The sequence below is a fragment of the Pithys albifrons genome, chromosome 2, assembly GCF_047495875.1.
Source record: "Pithys albifrons albifrons isolate INPA30051 chromosome 2, PitAlb_v1, whole genome shotgun sequence".
Taxonomy (NCBI): domain Eukaryota; kingdom Metazoa; phylum Chordata; class Aves; order Passeriformes; family Thamnophilidae; genus Pithys; species Pithys albifrons.
In genome coordinates, this window is record NC_092459.1 from 31934204 (window position 1) to 31951988 (window position 17785).

General features: G+C 37.3%; 1 protein-coding gene across 2 annotated transcripts in view; it reads left to right on the forward strand.

Moving 5' to 3' along the window:
• The window catches only part of TTK (TTK protein kinase), a 33234-nt gene extending 20120 nt beyond the window's left edge, over positions 1-13114 (forward strand). The window contains exons 12-23 of one of the 2 annotated variants that reach the window (XM_071548660.1): positions 742-923; positions 1011-1147; positions 2473-2599; positions 3690-3782; positions 5508-5665; positions 5755-5906; positions 7059-7183; positions 7497-7577; positions 9443-9619; positions 10333-10423; positions 10655-10752; positions 11242-13114. In XM_071548660.1, the coding sequence (XP_071404761.1) occupies positions 742-923; positions 1011-1147; positions 2473-2599; positions 3690-3782; positions 5508-5665; positions 5755-5906; positions 7059-7183; positions 7497-7577; positions 9443-9619; positions 10333-10423; positions 10655-10752; positions 11242-11331 (1511 nt within the window). In that variant the 3' untranslated portion in view covers positions 11332-13114. The remainder of the gene's footprint in view (positions 1-741; positions 924-1010; positions 1148-2472; positions 2600-3689; positions 3783-5507; positions 5666-5754; positions 5907-7058; positions 7184-7496; positions 7578-9442; positions 9620-10332; positions 10424-10654; positions 10753-11241) is intronic. The other variant, XM_071548661.1, reaches the window with a different exon arrangement.
• Positions 13115-17785: the final 4671 nt, after the last annotated feature.

Sequence of the window (17785 nt, forward strand, 5' to 3'; positions counted from 1 at the left end):
ATTTTTTTCACCTTTCTTACCCTATACTCAGTGCAATCCAGTTTGTTGACTTATATTGCAGGCATCTTTTTGTCTACATGAATGACACTTGTACTAAATAAATGTGTGCTCTTATAGGGGCTCATTAAATTTCAGTGTCAGTAAAATGTGCAATTACACTTTTAATTGCTGTTAATGCTTTTGCTTTAAACAGAGTGTTTCAGCCTTAACTATATTGTCATTTTTAGACATTTAATCCTTAAAGAAATCTAAGTTCTATCATTTGGATGGCTGAGATTTTTTTACTACGCTATTAACATATTTTGGGGAATGATTTTCAAGTTATTTTAAAAGTTACTTGTTCTGGTGTATTGCAGAAATGAACATTTCAGTAGATATTGGGTTGCAATAAGCTTATCTTCAGTGCTTTATAACCCTGCTCTCTGTCTTGGGATGATGTAGCACAAATTATGGACCTAACCTTACTCTGTGTTGGTGAAGGAAACAGTTGTATCTGTTACTGTTGCAGTAGCATCCTAAGATTTTGAAGAAAGTTGCCTTGTTCCTACACTGGACTGACTATGAATCCCAAAGGTTATATTAATGTTTTTATGCCTGATTCCAGTAAATCAACTGTTTGTTTATTCTGATCGAGAAAATAAGGTAAAATGATTCTAGCAACTGTGGGATAAGGCTATCAGAAACTGTTTCCAAGTACTAAATATTGACTCTTTTTAATAATCTGTTGTTGCTTTTTTCCAGGAAATAAAGGTCAGGATCAGAAGCTGAAAATACCAGAGCCCAAGAGTTTGGAAAGTCAACAGCAACAACCTATTTTTGGTGAAAGCTGTAGAAAGCAGTTGGATCAGATTAAAGTAAACTGTGTTAGTGCCGGAAAAAAATGGTCAACTCCAGAAGTGTCACAGAAAAGCTGCTACAGAGAGGTAAAGCAACAGGAATAGCAGCAGCCTTTACAAGCTGAAGAAATCAGGGAAAGAAAAGAAATTAAAATCTTGCTTTGTCCTTTGTAGGAAAAACAAATGAACCTTGAACAGTCTGGCCATCCTAGTTCAACAGGATTATTGCCACCAGATCCTGTTTCTAAGAAAAGTGATCCATCACATATTTGGGGGGTACCAAGCACCACATCTAATGACTACATGGCCTGGTAAGCTGCATCTTTGAGCTGCACGCTCATGAATTGTAGTTGATCTCTGGAAAGACTTAGGCAGGGTTTAATGGGGTTTAAGTTTTTCTGTTTAGAGAGCAAGCATTCTGTGAAGTGGCTGACACTGAGGTTCAAATCACATTTTGGGACCTTTGCCTCCTCTGTCAGCTTTGTCAGCATTTGGATGTACGCTGTCACATCAGTAAGTCCTTATCAGAGCACTTACCTCTTCCTCTGACCTCTGCTATGTGACACTTACTTTTGGATTACTCTTTTTTGTGACTGACAGGTTTTTTAGATTGAAAGCTGTATATCTGTCTGGTTCCCATGACGCAAGTGTCAGGGTTTTTAAAAAGACTGTAAGGAGTCTAGAGGCTTGCAGAATTAAGCACTTAAGTTAAGAAATACTAGCATTTATTTATCCATGTGATCTTAAATTAGGCATAAACCCCTATACCTGTGTTGGCAAATCTTTCTCATTGTATGATTACTTACTATTTTCATAAGTCTCTGGGATGAATCATATAGGTCAAGGTTGTATGCTGAGTAAGCACAGTTCTTGTTGGTAGGACCTCTGTAACTGTAGAATTTAGAATATGTGTAGGGAATGAAGCACATCATCTCATGAAGAAACTTGATAGAAGTAGCCCTTGAACAGGTTGTTTTTGCTTCTTTCAAACTTGGATAATACAGAAATTTTTAAAATTCTCATTATATGCAGTACATGGTAAATATACAGAATTGCTGAGTGCTTCTATGCTCAATGAGAACTCTGCTTTTGACTGGTTTTGTCCTTTTTTATTTTAACCTTTATGATTTTTACTCTACCAAAAAATCCTACACGTACACATTCTTTTTCAGTTGTGATCTTGTCATCAGTTTGTGTTTCTTGGGATCTTTATTTTTCTTAAATACATGATCTTTCCGCTTATATGCAGCATAGCTAAACCTCTCAAGAAAATCATGTGAGGATTTTTTAATTCATCTGTCTCAATATGCTTACTTGAAAAATTAATCTAAAAAAGTTTTGAATAAGTAATAATAAGCTGGAGAAAACTAATTGTGGCTTAAACTGTGTTGTGGTCAGCTCTTCTAGCTTCACAGTGCTTTCACTTCTCAGTTGCTGGGGAGTGCCAGCTAGTGTCTGAAGTTGGGTATCACGAAGCTGAAGTGGTCTTAATACTAATTATTGAATGTAGTGGAGGCTTGGGCTCTTGCTACTCAGTAGGATTTAACTTTTCAAGAGGCACTGAAGATTTCAACTTTGTTGTTAAAATAATCTTTAAAAAATACAGCTAAATGCAGATATTCATAATTTTGATTAGTTTCAGCACGCCAGTTGTAAAGAACAAGTTTCTACCAGGAAGTCAGATTTCTACTCCCTACAGCCAGCTCCCGTATTATCTACCACATACTCCAGTAACTCCGTTTCAAAATCAAGTTGGCTTGCAGGTAACAATTTTGGGCTGTCTTCTGTCATTTTTCAGTACATATTTTCATTGGTGACTACTGTAGGTAAAATAAATGTGTGTATATGTTTTTGTAATCTAAAGTTACTGCTTATCTTTCTGGATGAGTAATGGAAAGTAATCTGTATTACTTATTCTCAAAATAACAATTTCTTTATGTGTGTGTCTGAATTTAGATTTAGTAAGTCAGCTCTTGAAAAATCAGTTCAGTTGTGTCAAAATCCTGGAGCCTTTATGCCTGCAAGCTAAGCCTTTTCAGATACTATTTAATGACAGAGGCAGAACTAGAGTCACTATTTTTGTTCTGCTGTGCTTTTGTAGTGGTACTACTTACTACAGTGGAGTACCAATAAAAAGAAGCAGTGTGTTTTGAAAACTGTGTCTAAGGGAGGTAAAACAATGAAGAACTGCTTTTTTCCTCCATTTTGTTAGATTTCACAAATTTGGATGTATGTGTTCTGGCATCCTAAATGTGCTGCACATTCCAGTGGGAATCTTCCCATTTGTAATTAGAACTGGGGGATAGGTTTAAGCTTCCTACCAGATTATAAGAATTAATAAATAAATAAATAAACCTTGAAGCCTTTTTATGTCTTGGTGTAGCAGATAAGGGCAATACAGGCTGTTTCAGCTTCACAACATTGAAGTCTTCTAGCTGGTAGTTAGCTTCAAATAAAATAGTTGATGATTTGAGTACAGGTCTTAGTTGTATGCTGTGACTGAAAGTCTCTTGGATAATCTGGTTTCTGATATAATATGCAGAGAGAGAGGTGTTTCTAATGATCTAGGAAGCCTTATTAAAGAACACCCTTTCCTTGTTTAATCAGTGTGAAGAGCATTGGTATCTTTTACAAGAGTTCAGTGGTGTCATGTTCCGAGTGACATTTATTATATAAATACTCTTGTTATAGAGATATTTTAGCTTTCATTTAAAGTTTAGCTTTACTACTCGTAAGCAACTTGTTCAGAAAGACCAAGACAACTTAAAGCATTTCAACTTATTAAAAAGTAGAGGTCTACCAAGTTTTGCTGCAAGCCTACCAATAGTTATTAACTTTTCTGTATGTACACAGGTTCCAGCTTCGATACCTTCGCATGAATGTCTTACCATCAAAGGATGCGTTTATACCGTATTAAAGCAAATAGGTAGTGGAGGCTCAAGTAAGGTAAGATGCTCCTTCATCCTTTTAGGGAGTCACTCATTTACATAGTAGTAGCTGTATTGTAAACATGTGTTGAAATCATCTAATACATGCCCAGTACTAACATATACACAGTGTTTGGCTCAGAGAGTCTAGAAAATTGTTGGTTTAGTTTGACTTTTTGCTCTTGAAGATAATTTAAATGGTAGTTAGCATTAAGATTCCTAACAAAATCAGCTCTTCTGTTGTAAGATGTGCTACATTATTTATGTCCTAATGTGAGGGGCTGCTGTTGAGGGCAGTGTGTTTATATTGTTGGGAAATAAGTGGCTTGTAAGGTTGATTGAGAGTTCCTGAAGTGAAAAGATCATCTCTTATTACTTCTGTAACCAGTGTGAGAATTAGAGTGTAGCTATTTCTGAAGTGGTGAGTGAGCTACTTTTTATAAGGAAATTTGGTGTCACAGGAACTTGGGAAAAGATTTTGCCAGAATCTCTTGGTTTTGTTACAGTTCTTTATTTTCTTAACAACATAAGTAGTTTTGCTGTGGGGGCTTGTTTCCAAGGCGTTACAGAAGTCCAGATAGATGGCACCTCTGGCTCTTCCCTCGTCCACTGGTGTAGTCCTTCCGTTACAGAAGGCCACTGAGTAGGTCAGGCAGGACTTGCCCTTGGTAATGCTTTGCTGCCTCTCAAATCACTTCCCTGCCCTCCATCTGCCTTAGCAGAGCTTCTAGGACGACCTGTTCCAAGGATATGAAATTAGAGATCTCTGCTTTTGTGCACTCATGTTGACTGTGCCTCATCATTGCACTGTTCTTTAAATGCCTTTCAGTAGTACCCAGTATGATATTCTCTTAACTTTTCTGGGAGCTGGGTTAGGCTAACAGGTCTGTAGTTTCCTGGGTCTTCCCTCATACCCTTATTCTAAATTGGAACAATATTAGCCAGCTTCCAGTCAGCAGAAACCTCCAAAAAGAACAGGTTCCTGTTTTGGCAGCATATAGTTGTAGTATGGGATCAGATGGCAAGGGCCTCTGTGTGTCACTTGGTCTGCTTAAAGCAAGAGCAGGCTGCTCATCACACAACCTTTGTTGGACCTCTTGGTTTTTTTGTATTTGAGTCTGACTAAGAATAGAGATTTCACAGCCTTTCTGGACAAACTGTTTTCTTGTTGGACTACATGACAGTGAAAAATAATTCCTGATACCTAATTATAATTTTCCTTGGTATTAGTTGTGTCTGTTGGATCTCATACTTTGATGGTTTCAGAGGAGTCTTTTTCATACCTTCCCTTTAAATAGCTGAAGACAGCAGTAAGATTCCTTGTAGCCTTCTTATCCTATGACTGAATAGACTTGATGCTCACAGCCTCTCCTCATATGCCATGTGGTCTAACTTGCAAATCATCTTGGTATGACAAAGTAAATGCACAGTGGTAGATTAAACCTGTGTCTCTGGGAAGTATTGTTTTGTAATCTTTATCTTAGGAACACTTTAGACTTGTGTTGTACTGCTCTAAGTGAAATATAATGTGGCACCAAGATAGTTTCTGGTAGAGGGTTGTTTCTGTTGTAACTGGTGCCTTCTTTATTGATTTTATTTCATGCTGATTTGTCTGAACTATGTTGCATTGCTCCTTCCTTTTCAAAAGGTAGACTTTTTTCTTTTGATATTCTGGGTGTGCTGAGATGAAGGACCATAGTAAAACAGAACTAGCAATGAAGTATTAACTGATACTGTTTTCCAGGTGTTTCAAGTACTGAATGAGAAGAAGCAGCTGTTTGCTGTCAAATATGTGAATCTAGAGGAAGCCGATCAACAGACTGTTCAGAGCTATAAGAATGAAATTGCTCATTTGAGTAAACTGCAGCAACATAGTGATAAGATCATCCGCCTTTATGGCTAGTGAGTAAACACTAATTTCATTTAACCAGTATCTCTGTATAAAATGGTGTTTCCTTAAATTTAACCTAAGTATATGTGTTTATTTTTAGTGAAATTACTGATCAATATATCTACATGGTAATGGAGTGTGGAAATATCGATCTCAATAGCTGGCTAAAGAAAAAGAAAAAGATTGATCCATTGGAACGAAAGAGCTATTGGAAAAATATGCTGGAGGCTGTTCACACAATCCATGAATATGGTATTCTTAAATAATTCTAGGTATTTGTACAGGTCATATGTTAGATAATGTGAATTTGTTCTAATTTTGGAGATTGTGTTGTTCATGGTGTAAGCATAGTGAGCTTCAAAGATAAGTATTTATTGTTCAAAAGACAAAGGTAAATCTTGATGCAGAGGTAGACCTGGCTAAATCAAGAGGCATCTACAAATATCACTGTTTGTGTAATGCTTTGTTTTCTTACAGTAGCCAGAAAATAATATTTTCTGTATTAGACTACAGTGTATACTCTCAGTTCTACTTGTTCTCTATTAGACTCAAGTTTTAGCCACGTATTCTCTCAAAAAGAAGCTTTGACATTAATGACAGCTGTTACACAGCGCTGGCATCTTTTCTTTGACAAAGTGTTTCAGCTTTTTCTTAGACTTTTTCAGTTCGTCCTTTTATCTTTAGTTATGCAATTGAAATGTATGCATCTGTATTGTGTTTGGCTGTATAACATAAAGGAGAGGCCAGATTTGGATCCTTTTCCTGCCTAAGAAAAAAGGGAAGACTAGTGTACGTAGCAGAGAGCATCACTTCTTTTCAGCACTAGAACATGCAACAATGTAGCAAACAGCAAAACCTACTAAAGTTCCTGCTACATACATACATGTGATGTCTTTGCTGCAGTTTTGTAAAATATCAAGACTGATTTGTTGATTGTGTAGATAACCAAAATTCATAATAAATCATGTAAGTAAGGTTTGTAAGAAGTAATTCGTACTCCTCACTGAATTATACCTTTGATCAGACTAAGCAATAAAATTATTCTAAGTACCTGCTTAGCTAATTAAGAGACAGCTACAGGTGTGGACAGGGCACTGAATTGCTCCAGAGCAGCATTTCGGTGCATGTAGAGCTGGAGGGCCTGTCCCAGAGAGAAACTGCAACTCAAATCTCTTGGAGCTGTTTTGGAGTGCCTGCAGATTTGAATAAATAATAATTCAAACTGTAAATTCATGCAAGTCTTCACTGTTTAAAAAAAAAATGGAAGTATTTTTATGGAATCTGCAGAGAATTTGATTTTGGCTAATTAAAGCTGATCTGCATCTTCTCTTTGTGCAAGGGTTATGGGAATTGAGTAATAGAACCTTGGATTGACTAAACTTGGATGTAATTTTTTTTTTACAGGCATTATTCACAGTGATCTGAAACCAGCAAACTTTCTGATAGTTGATGGAATGTTGAAACTAATTGACTTTGGCATTGCCAATCAAATGCAACCAGATGTGACAAGTATCATTAAAGATTCTCAGGTGAAATACTTCTGGAAAATCCATGTGCATTTTTCCATAAAGTGCTAGAATACCTGCTGATAATTTTGATTATTGTAAGAACTTCAATTAATATTGAAATTTTATGCTGAATGGTTTTATATCTATATAAATATTCATGTATATGGATTTTTGCATGTTTTTATTGAACAGAATAATACTGGCCTTCAGCCTTAATAGAAACAAATTTTCAAAATGCTCTTCAGTGTTTTGGGAGAAAAATTAAGTTTTATTAAATGAATTCAATGTAATGCATGCTTCACTTAAAGGAATATTTTTACATTTTTATGGCTAGGTTGGCACAATGAATTATATGCCACCTGAAGCAATAAAAGATATGTCTTCCTATGGAGAAAATGGGAAGCCTCGTTCTAAGGTAACATGGTCTTTTTTCTCCTATTCCATTCATGTTAAGAAGAAAGTAATTCAGTCATGTATCTTAAGACTTGAACTTGAAACACAAGAAAATTCCTTGTGCCATGATGATGGTGGGCAGAGATGGAAGGCAAAGGTTAAACTCCCTACCTAAAAGCAAGTTGCACATGGTGTTTAGAAAAATAAAAGTACTTGAGAAATGAGTAAAATTGAGAGCAAAACAGATGCAGAGTCTTGGGCATTAGAGGAGCTAATAATAAAATGATAATCAACAGAAATATTTTAAAATCAATTTTTATGGAGAAATGAGTTCTACTATGTTATCAGTGTGAATAGCATTGAACAGTAATATACAGTGAAATACATGAGCCTTTCACATATCTGAGGCTGTACTGACGACTCATGACTCATGTTAAATATCCTTTGAGCATCTTGTGGGCCCACCATGCTGTGCACCTCTAACAACCACTCCAGGCCAGAGTTTTCAGGTTGTGTTTCTGGGAGGATCTTCCATGGAGTCAAGTGAGAGAATCATTCCTCAGTTACTTCTTGGTTGCCTGTCATGCTACTTATGCCCTTTTGTTGTCTTTGGTCTGCCAAGAATTAGCAAAGCTCTTATGGTACCGCTACATTTTATTTTTATGGTACAGCTACATTTTAGCATTCCGCAGCAATAACCTTGGCTTGGAAAATTCTTTCTGGAAAATTCTTTCTGGAAGCAAGAAAGCTTGCTTTCTGATAGACCACTGTTAGTATGTTTGCTTAGAGGAGTTATGATGGTGCTTGTCTGATTGTCGTATTTTTGAGCTCTTTAAAGAGAGAGGCAAGTTTTGCAAGTAATGAGTAATACCCAATAAGATTTTTCAAAAGATGATACAATGAAGTCTAGTATTTAGGACCACATATGCAAGGTTTGTGTATCCTATTTTTTCTATGCTAGAGTGCTGTGTATTGTAGAAATTTTTATAACGTAATCAGGGCAATGGAATGTGAATGATAAGTACTGAAGGAAAGCAGTTTTGTACTGTCAGTTAAACCTCAGTTAAGGGGTACATGGTTTAGTGAAAAAGTATTTAAAAAAGAGATCCATATGTATATACAAGTACACAAAGATGAACTTTTAAACAGTTGAATGGGAGTATTATTATGTAGTCTTGTCTTTCTAAACAGTATTTTATAAATTGATTTTCTTAAGAATGATACTTTTTATCTTTTTACAGTTTTAAAAATTGTATGCAAAGTGCAGGCTTGTTCCAGAGCTCAGCTCACTCTGAGCAAAAATATAGCTACTGTGCTGGGAGTCAGGTTCTCTGTGGTTTCCCCATGTCCTTCCTCTTCCCCACTCTGTGTGCTTTTCTTAAAGTGCTTCAGCTTGAACAGGAGAAGTGGAAAGTCATGCTGCAAGAACAGCCTGGTTGTGGTAGTTCAAATACAGATCTGAATCCTTTAAACCCGGAGAACTGTGGCTCTCTGTGGGGGCATAGCTGTGATGTTGCATTGTTTTTGGGATTGAATTAATTTAGTATGCTTTTCTGTACATTTATTTATAAATCTGAAATTAGAATCCTGCAGTTCAACTTGTTATGGATTTACTTTTATTTTAAGTTAGTTCTTTGAGTAAGTTGATTTTCAAAAGCAATTAATAAGAATAGCTTTCTTATGGAATATCAGTGAATGAAGCCACATCATTGTCTTAGTAGATAATGGCATGCTGCCTTGGTGATGTTATGTGTTAATTACTAAGGTCTGTTGTCTAATGGAAAGTGTTAAATGCTGTTAAATGACTGTACAATTACATGATAAATTGACTGACGGGACTGTTTCTTAAGTGAGGAGTAATCTTTGAATTTTTGTTTTTAATATTAGATAAGTCCCAAAAGTGATGTGTGGTCATTGGGATGCATTTTGTACTGTATGACATATGGAAAGACTCCGTTTCAACATATAACAAATCCAATAAATAAAATGCATGCTATTGTTGATCCTAGTTACGAAATAGAATTCCCAGGTATTCCTGAGAAGGATCTTCAAGATGTGCTAAAGGTAACTGTCCCTTAAAATTAATTTTGATTTAAATAATGGCAATTTCTTTATTTAAAGTATATTGTCTAAAACTGAATGAGTTGTGCTCAAGAGACCTTTACCACAAATAAATGCTTGCTGCTCCTTGTAGTAACAGGGCATATTACAAAAGAAGAATTAATGAAGCTAGAGCTACTTCATGTAGTTTCCATCTAAAAGTCTTATATTATCAGCTCCATAGTAAATACTTAAAGCAGTTTAACTTAACTCCTTTGTCTTAACATCCAAAGTAAATACAGTAGTTTTTGTACTTGCCCTTCCTTTCCTTTACCCTGCATATTTGCCTGCTTTTGAAACAGCCTATGCTTTTACTTGCCCTATTTGTGTTGCTCGGCAGGTAACATATTGAAATCTAGAAACACTTATCCCCTTAACTTTCAAATTTCATTGTTATTTTGTCATTCAATTGCAATGATACTGTAGGTTCTGATTTTCAAATTTTCTGATGTCGCTCGAGTTAAGCAGGACACCAAACTTTACTCTGAAGATACTGGCAAATGAAGGCAATTATGTTAATCTGTTATTGTATTGTGCGTTGAGTCTTTGCATATGTAGTTTGGCGGTTACAAGTTTTGATGTGCATCTACAGGGTCTTTTAAATATTCTGACTGCTAAATCCTAGGAAAATTCTTAATTTATAGGCAAAGCATTCTTCCTCTTTTTTTCATTTCCAGCGCTGTTTAATAAGAAATCCTAAACAAAGAATATCTGTTTCGGAGTTGCTGGTGCATCCCTATGTTCAAATTCAAGGTCATTGTCAAACAGGTACATATATTTTAAAATACCTTTTATTAAATAATATTTATAGCTGTTTTAATAAAAGCTTTACTCTTATATGTACTTTACACTTGTTGGCATAACTCAATTTTGTGTAGTGCCTATGTCTGCTTCAGAAAAGGCTTCAGTATTTTAGATCTTAAATCTCCTACAAACTGCACTGGTAATTTTTACACTGGTAATGTATACAAATTTAGCATAATTATCAATTAACTGCAGAAGTCCCAAGTGCAGAAGGAACAACAGAGGAAATGAAACGCATCCTTGGCGAGCTTGTTGGCTTGAATTCTCCCAACTCTATTTCTAGAGCTGCAAGAGTAAGTAAATGTTCTTTTATATTTTGTTTTAAATATGAGAGTGAATAAATAATTATCCTTTTAACAATATCATGATGTGGCTAAGTTTGTGGCCACTAATTTTTCATATTTTTCATAAAGCTTTCCCACCCTGCCTACACAAATACCCCTCTTCTTTCCTGCTGGTGTTTCCATACCAAAAACTATCAATGGAGTAAACTTGATTTTAAATCCCTTCAACTAGTTGGTTCTCAGCCAACTTTTGAAGCCCTAACTTTGCTTACGCTGCTAGGTCAGCATATTTATCTTTTTTTAAGCACTATGTTGCATTACACCTGGTACAACTAAGCTGTCTTAGGTGTATTTTTATGTTCTGATTTGAGAAATTTTAGTATGCAATATTTCATTATCTGGTGATTTATTTCAAGTGGTAATGTGTGTTATATAGTTTCAACTCATGTGCAATACAACTGTGTTCACCTGAATACTTGTGTGTTTGTTAACTTTCAGACATTATATGAACAGTGCAACAGTGGTAAAAGTCTTGATGTATCAGCATTTGCCAAACCTGAGAGTCAAAAAACACGGACAACAAAATGATGTACTACAGTTCAAGATGCAACACATGTCTCCCCTGCTCAAAAAATATTTTGTGCTGCTAGCTTTTAAAAGGACATTCAGCATAAAGTTGGCATTTTCATATGTTCTTTATGTTCTTTTGTTAATGCTTGCAGGTTATTAAAAATTTATTGAATGCTTTTCACCATGGACTTACTCCTTCTGTGCCACTTGCGTTGAACAAAGACAATGGCAACTTCCTGATTATGGTTTATTACTTATAAAGCACTACAGTATCTGAAGTACAAAACTTGTATGAGAATCTGAGTTCTCTTATCCCTCTGAAGATAAAGTTTAAAAATGACAATTGGTGTACATGAAAAACATGCAAATATCTCGAGAGATCTACAGCATGGACAGTGTGTTATGCTTTTCCATCCTTTTAAGAAGTACTTTGTGTCCAGTTTTGACCATAACTAAGGAAATAAGCACTGTGTTTGTATAAGCCATTAGTTATAATGTTGATAGATGCAGGTAAATGTCACCCAGTTTTTGAGCTGTTCCCATGGTTGTGATGTGATGAAAGCACCAGTACTGTTACAATGTTATCTGAATAAAGAGGCTTTTGTTCTATTAAAAATGCTCCTATAAATCTACTATGCTTTTAAAATTCCAAAGTAATGAAAACCCTTCAAGACTCATGATGGTCAGAAATTGCTTATTTTGGATTTTTAGAAGCTTTAATACTAGGCACATTCTAAATTGCACTGAATGGAGCAGAACTGTTTTTTAAATGATTGTGATTGATCAGGTTTTGTTTTAACTGAATTACATTTCTGGTGCAAGTGTGTGAATTCTAGATTTATTTCAATAATTGAAAGATGTTAAAGTAATGACCAATAATTTTAAATGGGAACAAAACATCAGCTTCGTGACAGCTGCTACATTGTCCCAAGCACTGGATCACAAATGAAGTTCCTGGATGTTCTTCCTGCCTCTGTGGTGGAGGTGTGTGTTCACAGCAGTTCTGTCATCTGTTAGCTGCCTGGCAGGTCGCTTGGGTCAGCTGTCTGGGGCTGGGAGAGACTTGTCATTTTGCTGCTGGAATTTTACCTTAGCCGACACATCTTTCTGCCTTGGGAAGGTACAGCTGAATTCCAGAGAATTCTTACAAATTACTTTGAGCATCATGAAATACTGAGTGGTAGTTTGATCGTCTATGGATATGACCCTATAAATGGCAACTCCTACCGCCTTTGCCAGGACTGAGAACTTTATCTTCTCTTTGTGTAGGTAAGATTATCTCATACCTGTAGGAATAGGTCTATTTTTTTGTATGCTCTGTTATACTTTCCATAAGTGTTTATGGGAGAAATCGCTGTTGTTAACACCCATTAAATGTTACTTTATACTGGAATGCAGCTCTTCCTGCAGTAATCCAAACACAGAATGACAGCTGTGCTTTGCATGATTCTTCAGCTCACAAAATAACCATTTTCCATATTTGAGACTGAGCAGTATAGTTTATTGGCGTCACTCAGAGCCCTATTACAATGTTTTGATCTGGTGTTAATAGCAAAGAAAAGAGATAGCAAATTGTAAATACCTATGTTGACAGCAAAGACTTTCAGTGTGTTCTTGTTATCTTTCCTGCCATTGATTTAGCATTTTTAGATGACTTCATGGCCCTGTAAGAACTGAAAAATGAAAGAACAGCACAACATGAGTCTAGTACATATAGTACTTTTTTCACCAAACTTTAGCATCTTTGGTTTTTAAATGAGGTTTTCAGAGCTTGCTAATAAAAGCACACCTTGATAGATGGGATACTTTGTTCTTAGTTCTTCTGTACTGCAAACAGCATAATTACTCAAAGAAGTAACATTAAAAGATCTTTAACGAAGAGTTGTATTTCTGTAAATTTATCAGGCCTCATCTTCATGTCTGTTTTAAAACTCTGTGCTCTCACCACCCTTCTATGCCAGTTAGGCTTGTCCTGCTATGATGGAACAAATGCTTGTAAAAGCTTTATTCTGGGCTGTGGTGTTCCTATGTCTTTTGAACACCTGCTCTCCCTTGTTTCAGGTTAGCAGTGATTCTTCACATTACGGAGGGAGTGTGATTAGGAGTGGGAACTATTCCTGATACCAGCCTGGTCTGGGAAGAGGCTGAAGCAGGGGATGCAGACAATGTGTGCTCACCCCAGTGCTAGAGCACAGGCAGGAACAGCACATCCCACTTGTAAGGGCAGACTTGGAATGATAAACTTTGTTATTGATCCAATTGTCATGTGAATCAGAATGTGGAATTAGTCATCTGTGGGCATAGAGTGTAGTTGTCCCATATTTCTATGGGAAAGGAATTGTTCCTTTTCATGGTCTTGTTCTTTCTGAGATTTTATTTTTAAATCCTGACTAGTGCATAATGAGTACAAATGCTAGTGGTACTCCACTTGTGTGTTATATAAATGTTAAAGTTCTCAAGCTTGAAGCTAATGAGAAAAAAATGTAGTTGTTCTGCATATTTCATATTCTGAACTGTTTGGGAGACTACTTGTGGTGTGGGAACTGAAACTTTCTGGCAGTCTCTGGAGAGGGGGAAAAGTATCAGCCTCTTTTGAGAAAAACTTGTGAAGTAAGTCTTTGCAGAAATATTTCACAGAGACTTGGTATTGAAATGTTTCCCAACTACTTGTCTAGATTACAGATCTTGAAATTTCTCCATAATTATTCTAATGTTATAATTGTTATCTCTTGCTGTTTTGCTTCTCTAGTTTGTGTTGAATATTGAGAAGTAGTGCCACATGCCTTATTTTTCTTTTGTAGTGTATGGTTTATCAAACCTTTCATTCCATGACTGCTGAAGAACCTACAGGAAATATAAGTGGCATGAGAGGGAGCTTATGGAAGAGGCCTAGGGCTGATGAGAGGCAGTGGGCTGTTATCAGTCATCCCTTTTAAATAAATTTCTTCCACTGCAAATGAGTACTTGATTTATACTCCTTCCCCACTCAGTGATATGCCACAAGATGTCTGTCTACCTTGACAGCTGCCACTTACCAGTCTTCAATCTATTCAAGTTTTTTTCTTTACAGACAACCCTCTTCCTTCTCAGATTGTGCTGGGATCTTAAAAGTGTAAGTGAAGTACAGAATAGGTATTTGTGGTTAGCTTTAAAGGACAGAAAATACCAGAAATATCATCTTAAATGTCAAGTAAAAGGCCTGAAGCTTTCTCAAGGTTACAAAATGTCCATTGTGCATTACCATCACCCTCAAAGCCACATTTCAGGGCATTGTGTGAGTGTGAAATGGGGAGAGAAGATGGCTGCCTAAACCCATATATAATACTGTATCAGCTAAGATTGAGTTACCACAGCGTCTTCAAGAGTAGAAAGGTAAATAACACTTCAGTAAGTTGCCTTTAGTAATTCTTGTTTCAAAAAATGGGTGTGGAAACTTGGCACTTTCAATTCTAGTACTGTTGTCCAAAAGCCCTTTTTTCAGCAGCTGACACTAAAAAAACCTCAAACTCCTAACTGTGTAAGGGTGACTTCCTTATGGATGAGTATAGCAGAACTCAGTCTCCAGCTTCCTTATGAAGGAAGGGGAGGAGCAGGCACTGATCCCTTCTCTCTGGTGACCAGTGACAGGACCTGAGGGAACAGCATGAAGCTGTGTCAGGGGAGGTTTAGGCTGGATATTTGGGCAACCCAGAGAGTTGGGCACTGGAACAGGCTCCCCAGGGAAGCACTCATGGCACTAAGCCTGAGTTCAAGATGCATTTGGGCAGTGTTCTTGGGCATGTGGTGTAACTCTTGGGGTGGTCCTCTGCAGAGCCAGGAATTGGAGTTTGATGATCATTGGTCCCTTTCAACACAGGACACTATGATTCCATGACTCTATGAATCAGCCTGACCAGCTGTATGATTAGTTGGCATTCAAACACTAAAGGGAGCTTATTTTGAAGGCTCTCCTCTTGTAGTCTGTCTTGGTGTGACAACATGCAGAATTGAGTCCTTGACCAACACAAGAAAAGGAGGCTACTTGCTTGCTGCCCTCTCCCAAGACACTTGACTAAGAAGCAAGACAAGTCTATTCTTGTGGTGCTGGAGGATTGACTCCTGCTTTTCTAGCCTTGTAGAAGGCACTTCAAGGTCCTGTTGCCAGACATGTAGCTGGGCAGGAAGGAAATGCTTAAATGCCAAACAGAGAGTGCAGAGCAGCGTATGAGTAAGTTTGAAGGTAAGTGGTCACATTGTTGCTCTGATTTGGTCCTTCCTGTGAGTTTCTGTTCTTTAAGCACCTGATAGTGCTTTCATGCTAAGCAGTTAACTAATTCTGGCAGTGGTGCCAAGTATCAAACAGTTGAAATAAACTTGAGTTTTAGTCCACCTCTAAGCCCAGCTCACTCCCTAACTCAGCAATGATCACTGTCTAATCCTTGCAGGTGCCAGTTATGACGGATATTAAAAACTACTTGCTTCTCCCTTCTGGTTGTCTACACTCTTAATGCCTTGCTGCTCCCTCAGTTTTGTGTGAGTTCTTAGCAGCAAGGTCAAAACAAATACTACTTTGTGATATTTCTCTCTGACACTCTAATGGCTAAGATGGATCATGTTTCAGCTAAGGATAAACTGTGAATACAGAAGTCTTCCCCTTCTGCTGGATGCATCTATTTCCTCCCAACTCTGTTATCTGTGCCCACCTGCCAAGAACATGAAGCCTGTCAGTCTGTCAGAGAGCTGGTGCAGTGTGCCCCTGTTTGCTTACTGCTTCACAAGAAGTAATTAGGAGATAAGCCTTGCAAGATAAAGGCCATAAAGAATGGAGCAGGCAATGCAGTGTGATTTACTTGTAGGATACAGAGATGTACACCTGTATGGGCACAGAAGGAGTCTTTGTACAGCCTGCCCATACACTTTCATGGGAGTTGCTGAAATGAAACCTGAGATAAAAATCTGACTCCTCACCTCAATTCCTCCCCTTGGCAGGTAGAAAATCCACATCTGAATGTGATGCAATTCCAACATGCTGGTTCCAATCAGATGAATTGCTAAAATCCAGGCAGTTTTGAAATGAAAAAATTTACTAATGTGAAATAGTGGAACTACTATTATGAACCCTCAATAAACACAAGGAATAGCTCAGTTATTAAACAGCACCAGTCCATTGGTCTTGACTCTTACAGTACTATAAGGACCTCTGTCTTGTCTCTTTACCCACTTAATATGCACATTATGTGGTAAGTTCAGGTAAGCTTTGAATACCTGTTTGTTACATGCTCTTTGTGTCAAGTTTTTCTCTATTTCACATAAAACCAAATAAAAATTAGGTAACTAAGGAAATAAAAGGGCAATTCTTGGTTTTTGTGTAGTCTGGGATGAAATCACTTAGCATAACACTGCCAAGGGATAGATAAAATATTTCTGTGAGTCTTATCTCTTTACATTTCTTGTCTTATCTGCTTGGAGTTTGGCAGAAAGCTCTTTAGTGCCATGACTGTACAGTGCTGCTTGTGTTCAGTGACCTGGTTGGGGATAAAGCTCTTGACGCTGCTATTGCAGAGTGCCAGTTTTTTTAAATACCCTTTACAGCCATAACATTTGTCATCCACCTGGTGTTTGGGTGTTCATATAATGGGCATATGATACACAGATTAATAGTTCTGTGCCACAGAAGGCAGTAAAGTCTCCTCCATGGTGGAATGCTGGGCACAGCAGCAGCTGCTCTGTGGTACATGGAGTCCTGAGCCATCCACCAGAAAGCACTGACCAAAATTTCAGGAAGGTACCTCGGTAATGAGACAAGGAGTCTTGTGTCTTCAGCAGGACTTGGGTACCTGACTCAAAGGTGAGTGACTGCCTAAATCTCTTTTAGTCTGATCTTGGGAGTTTGCAGAGGTCCAGTACTGCAAAAGTAAAGACATTCCCTGACTGCAGTGGTGTGTGCTGGGCAATGCAAATATGAACAAAGAATTGTTTTTTTGGAAGGGTAGATGAAGATTCAAACATCCTGGCTTTTTGGCACATTGTTTGCCTTGAGTTAGAGAATGCTCCAGTTGCTGCTCTAGCTTCTTCCTGGGAAAAAAAGAAGGCTGGCAGAAAAGCCAAGTCACCTGCATCAATGTTCAGAGCTGAGGAACTCAGAAGTTTTCATGTCAGAGCCATGCTCTGTTAGAGGTAAGCCCAAAGAACTATTTGGAATTGGTATGCCAGTAGCAGCTTTTTAGGGAAATTGGTAAAGCTCTCTGAGCCCAGGTGGCATTGACTGCAGAAGTCTAAAGGAGTTTCTGTTAGCTGTGATAGATGTTGTCCTTGTGATTTTTAAATTAGGTTTAAGAACACAAAAATGGAGGATAGTAAATGTGATAGCGGTCTTCAAGCATGTTGGACCTTATAAATTAGACTACCAGATATACCTTCTATAATTAATGAAGCTTATGTTGCCAGAACACAAAGGAATTCACATGAGGCAAATGTACCCTGATATACATAC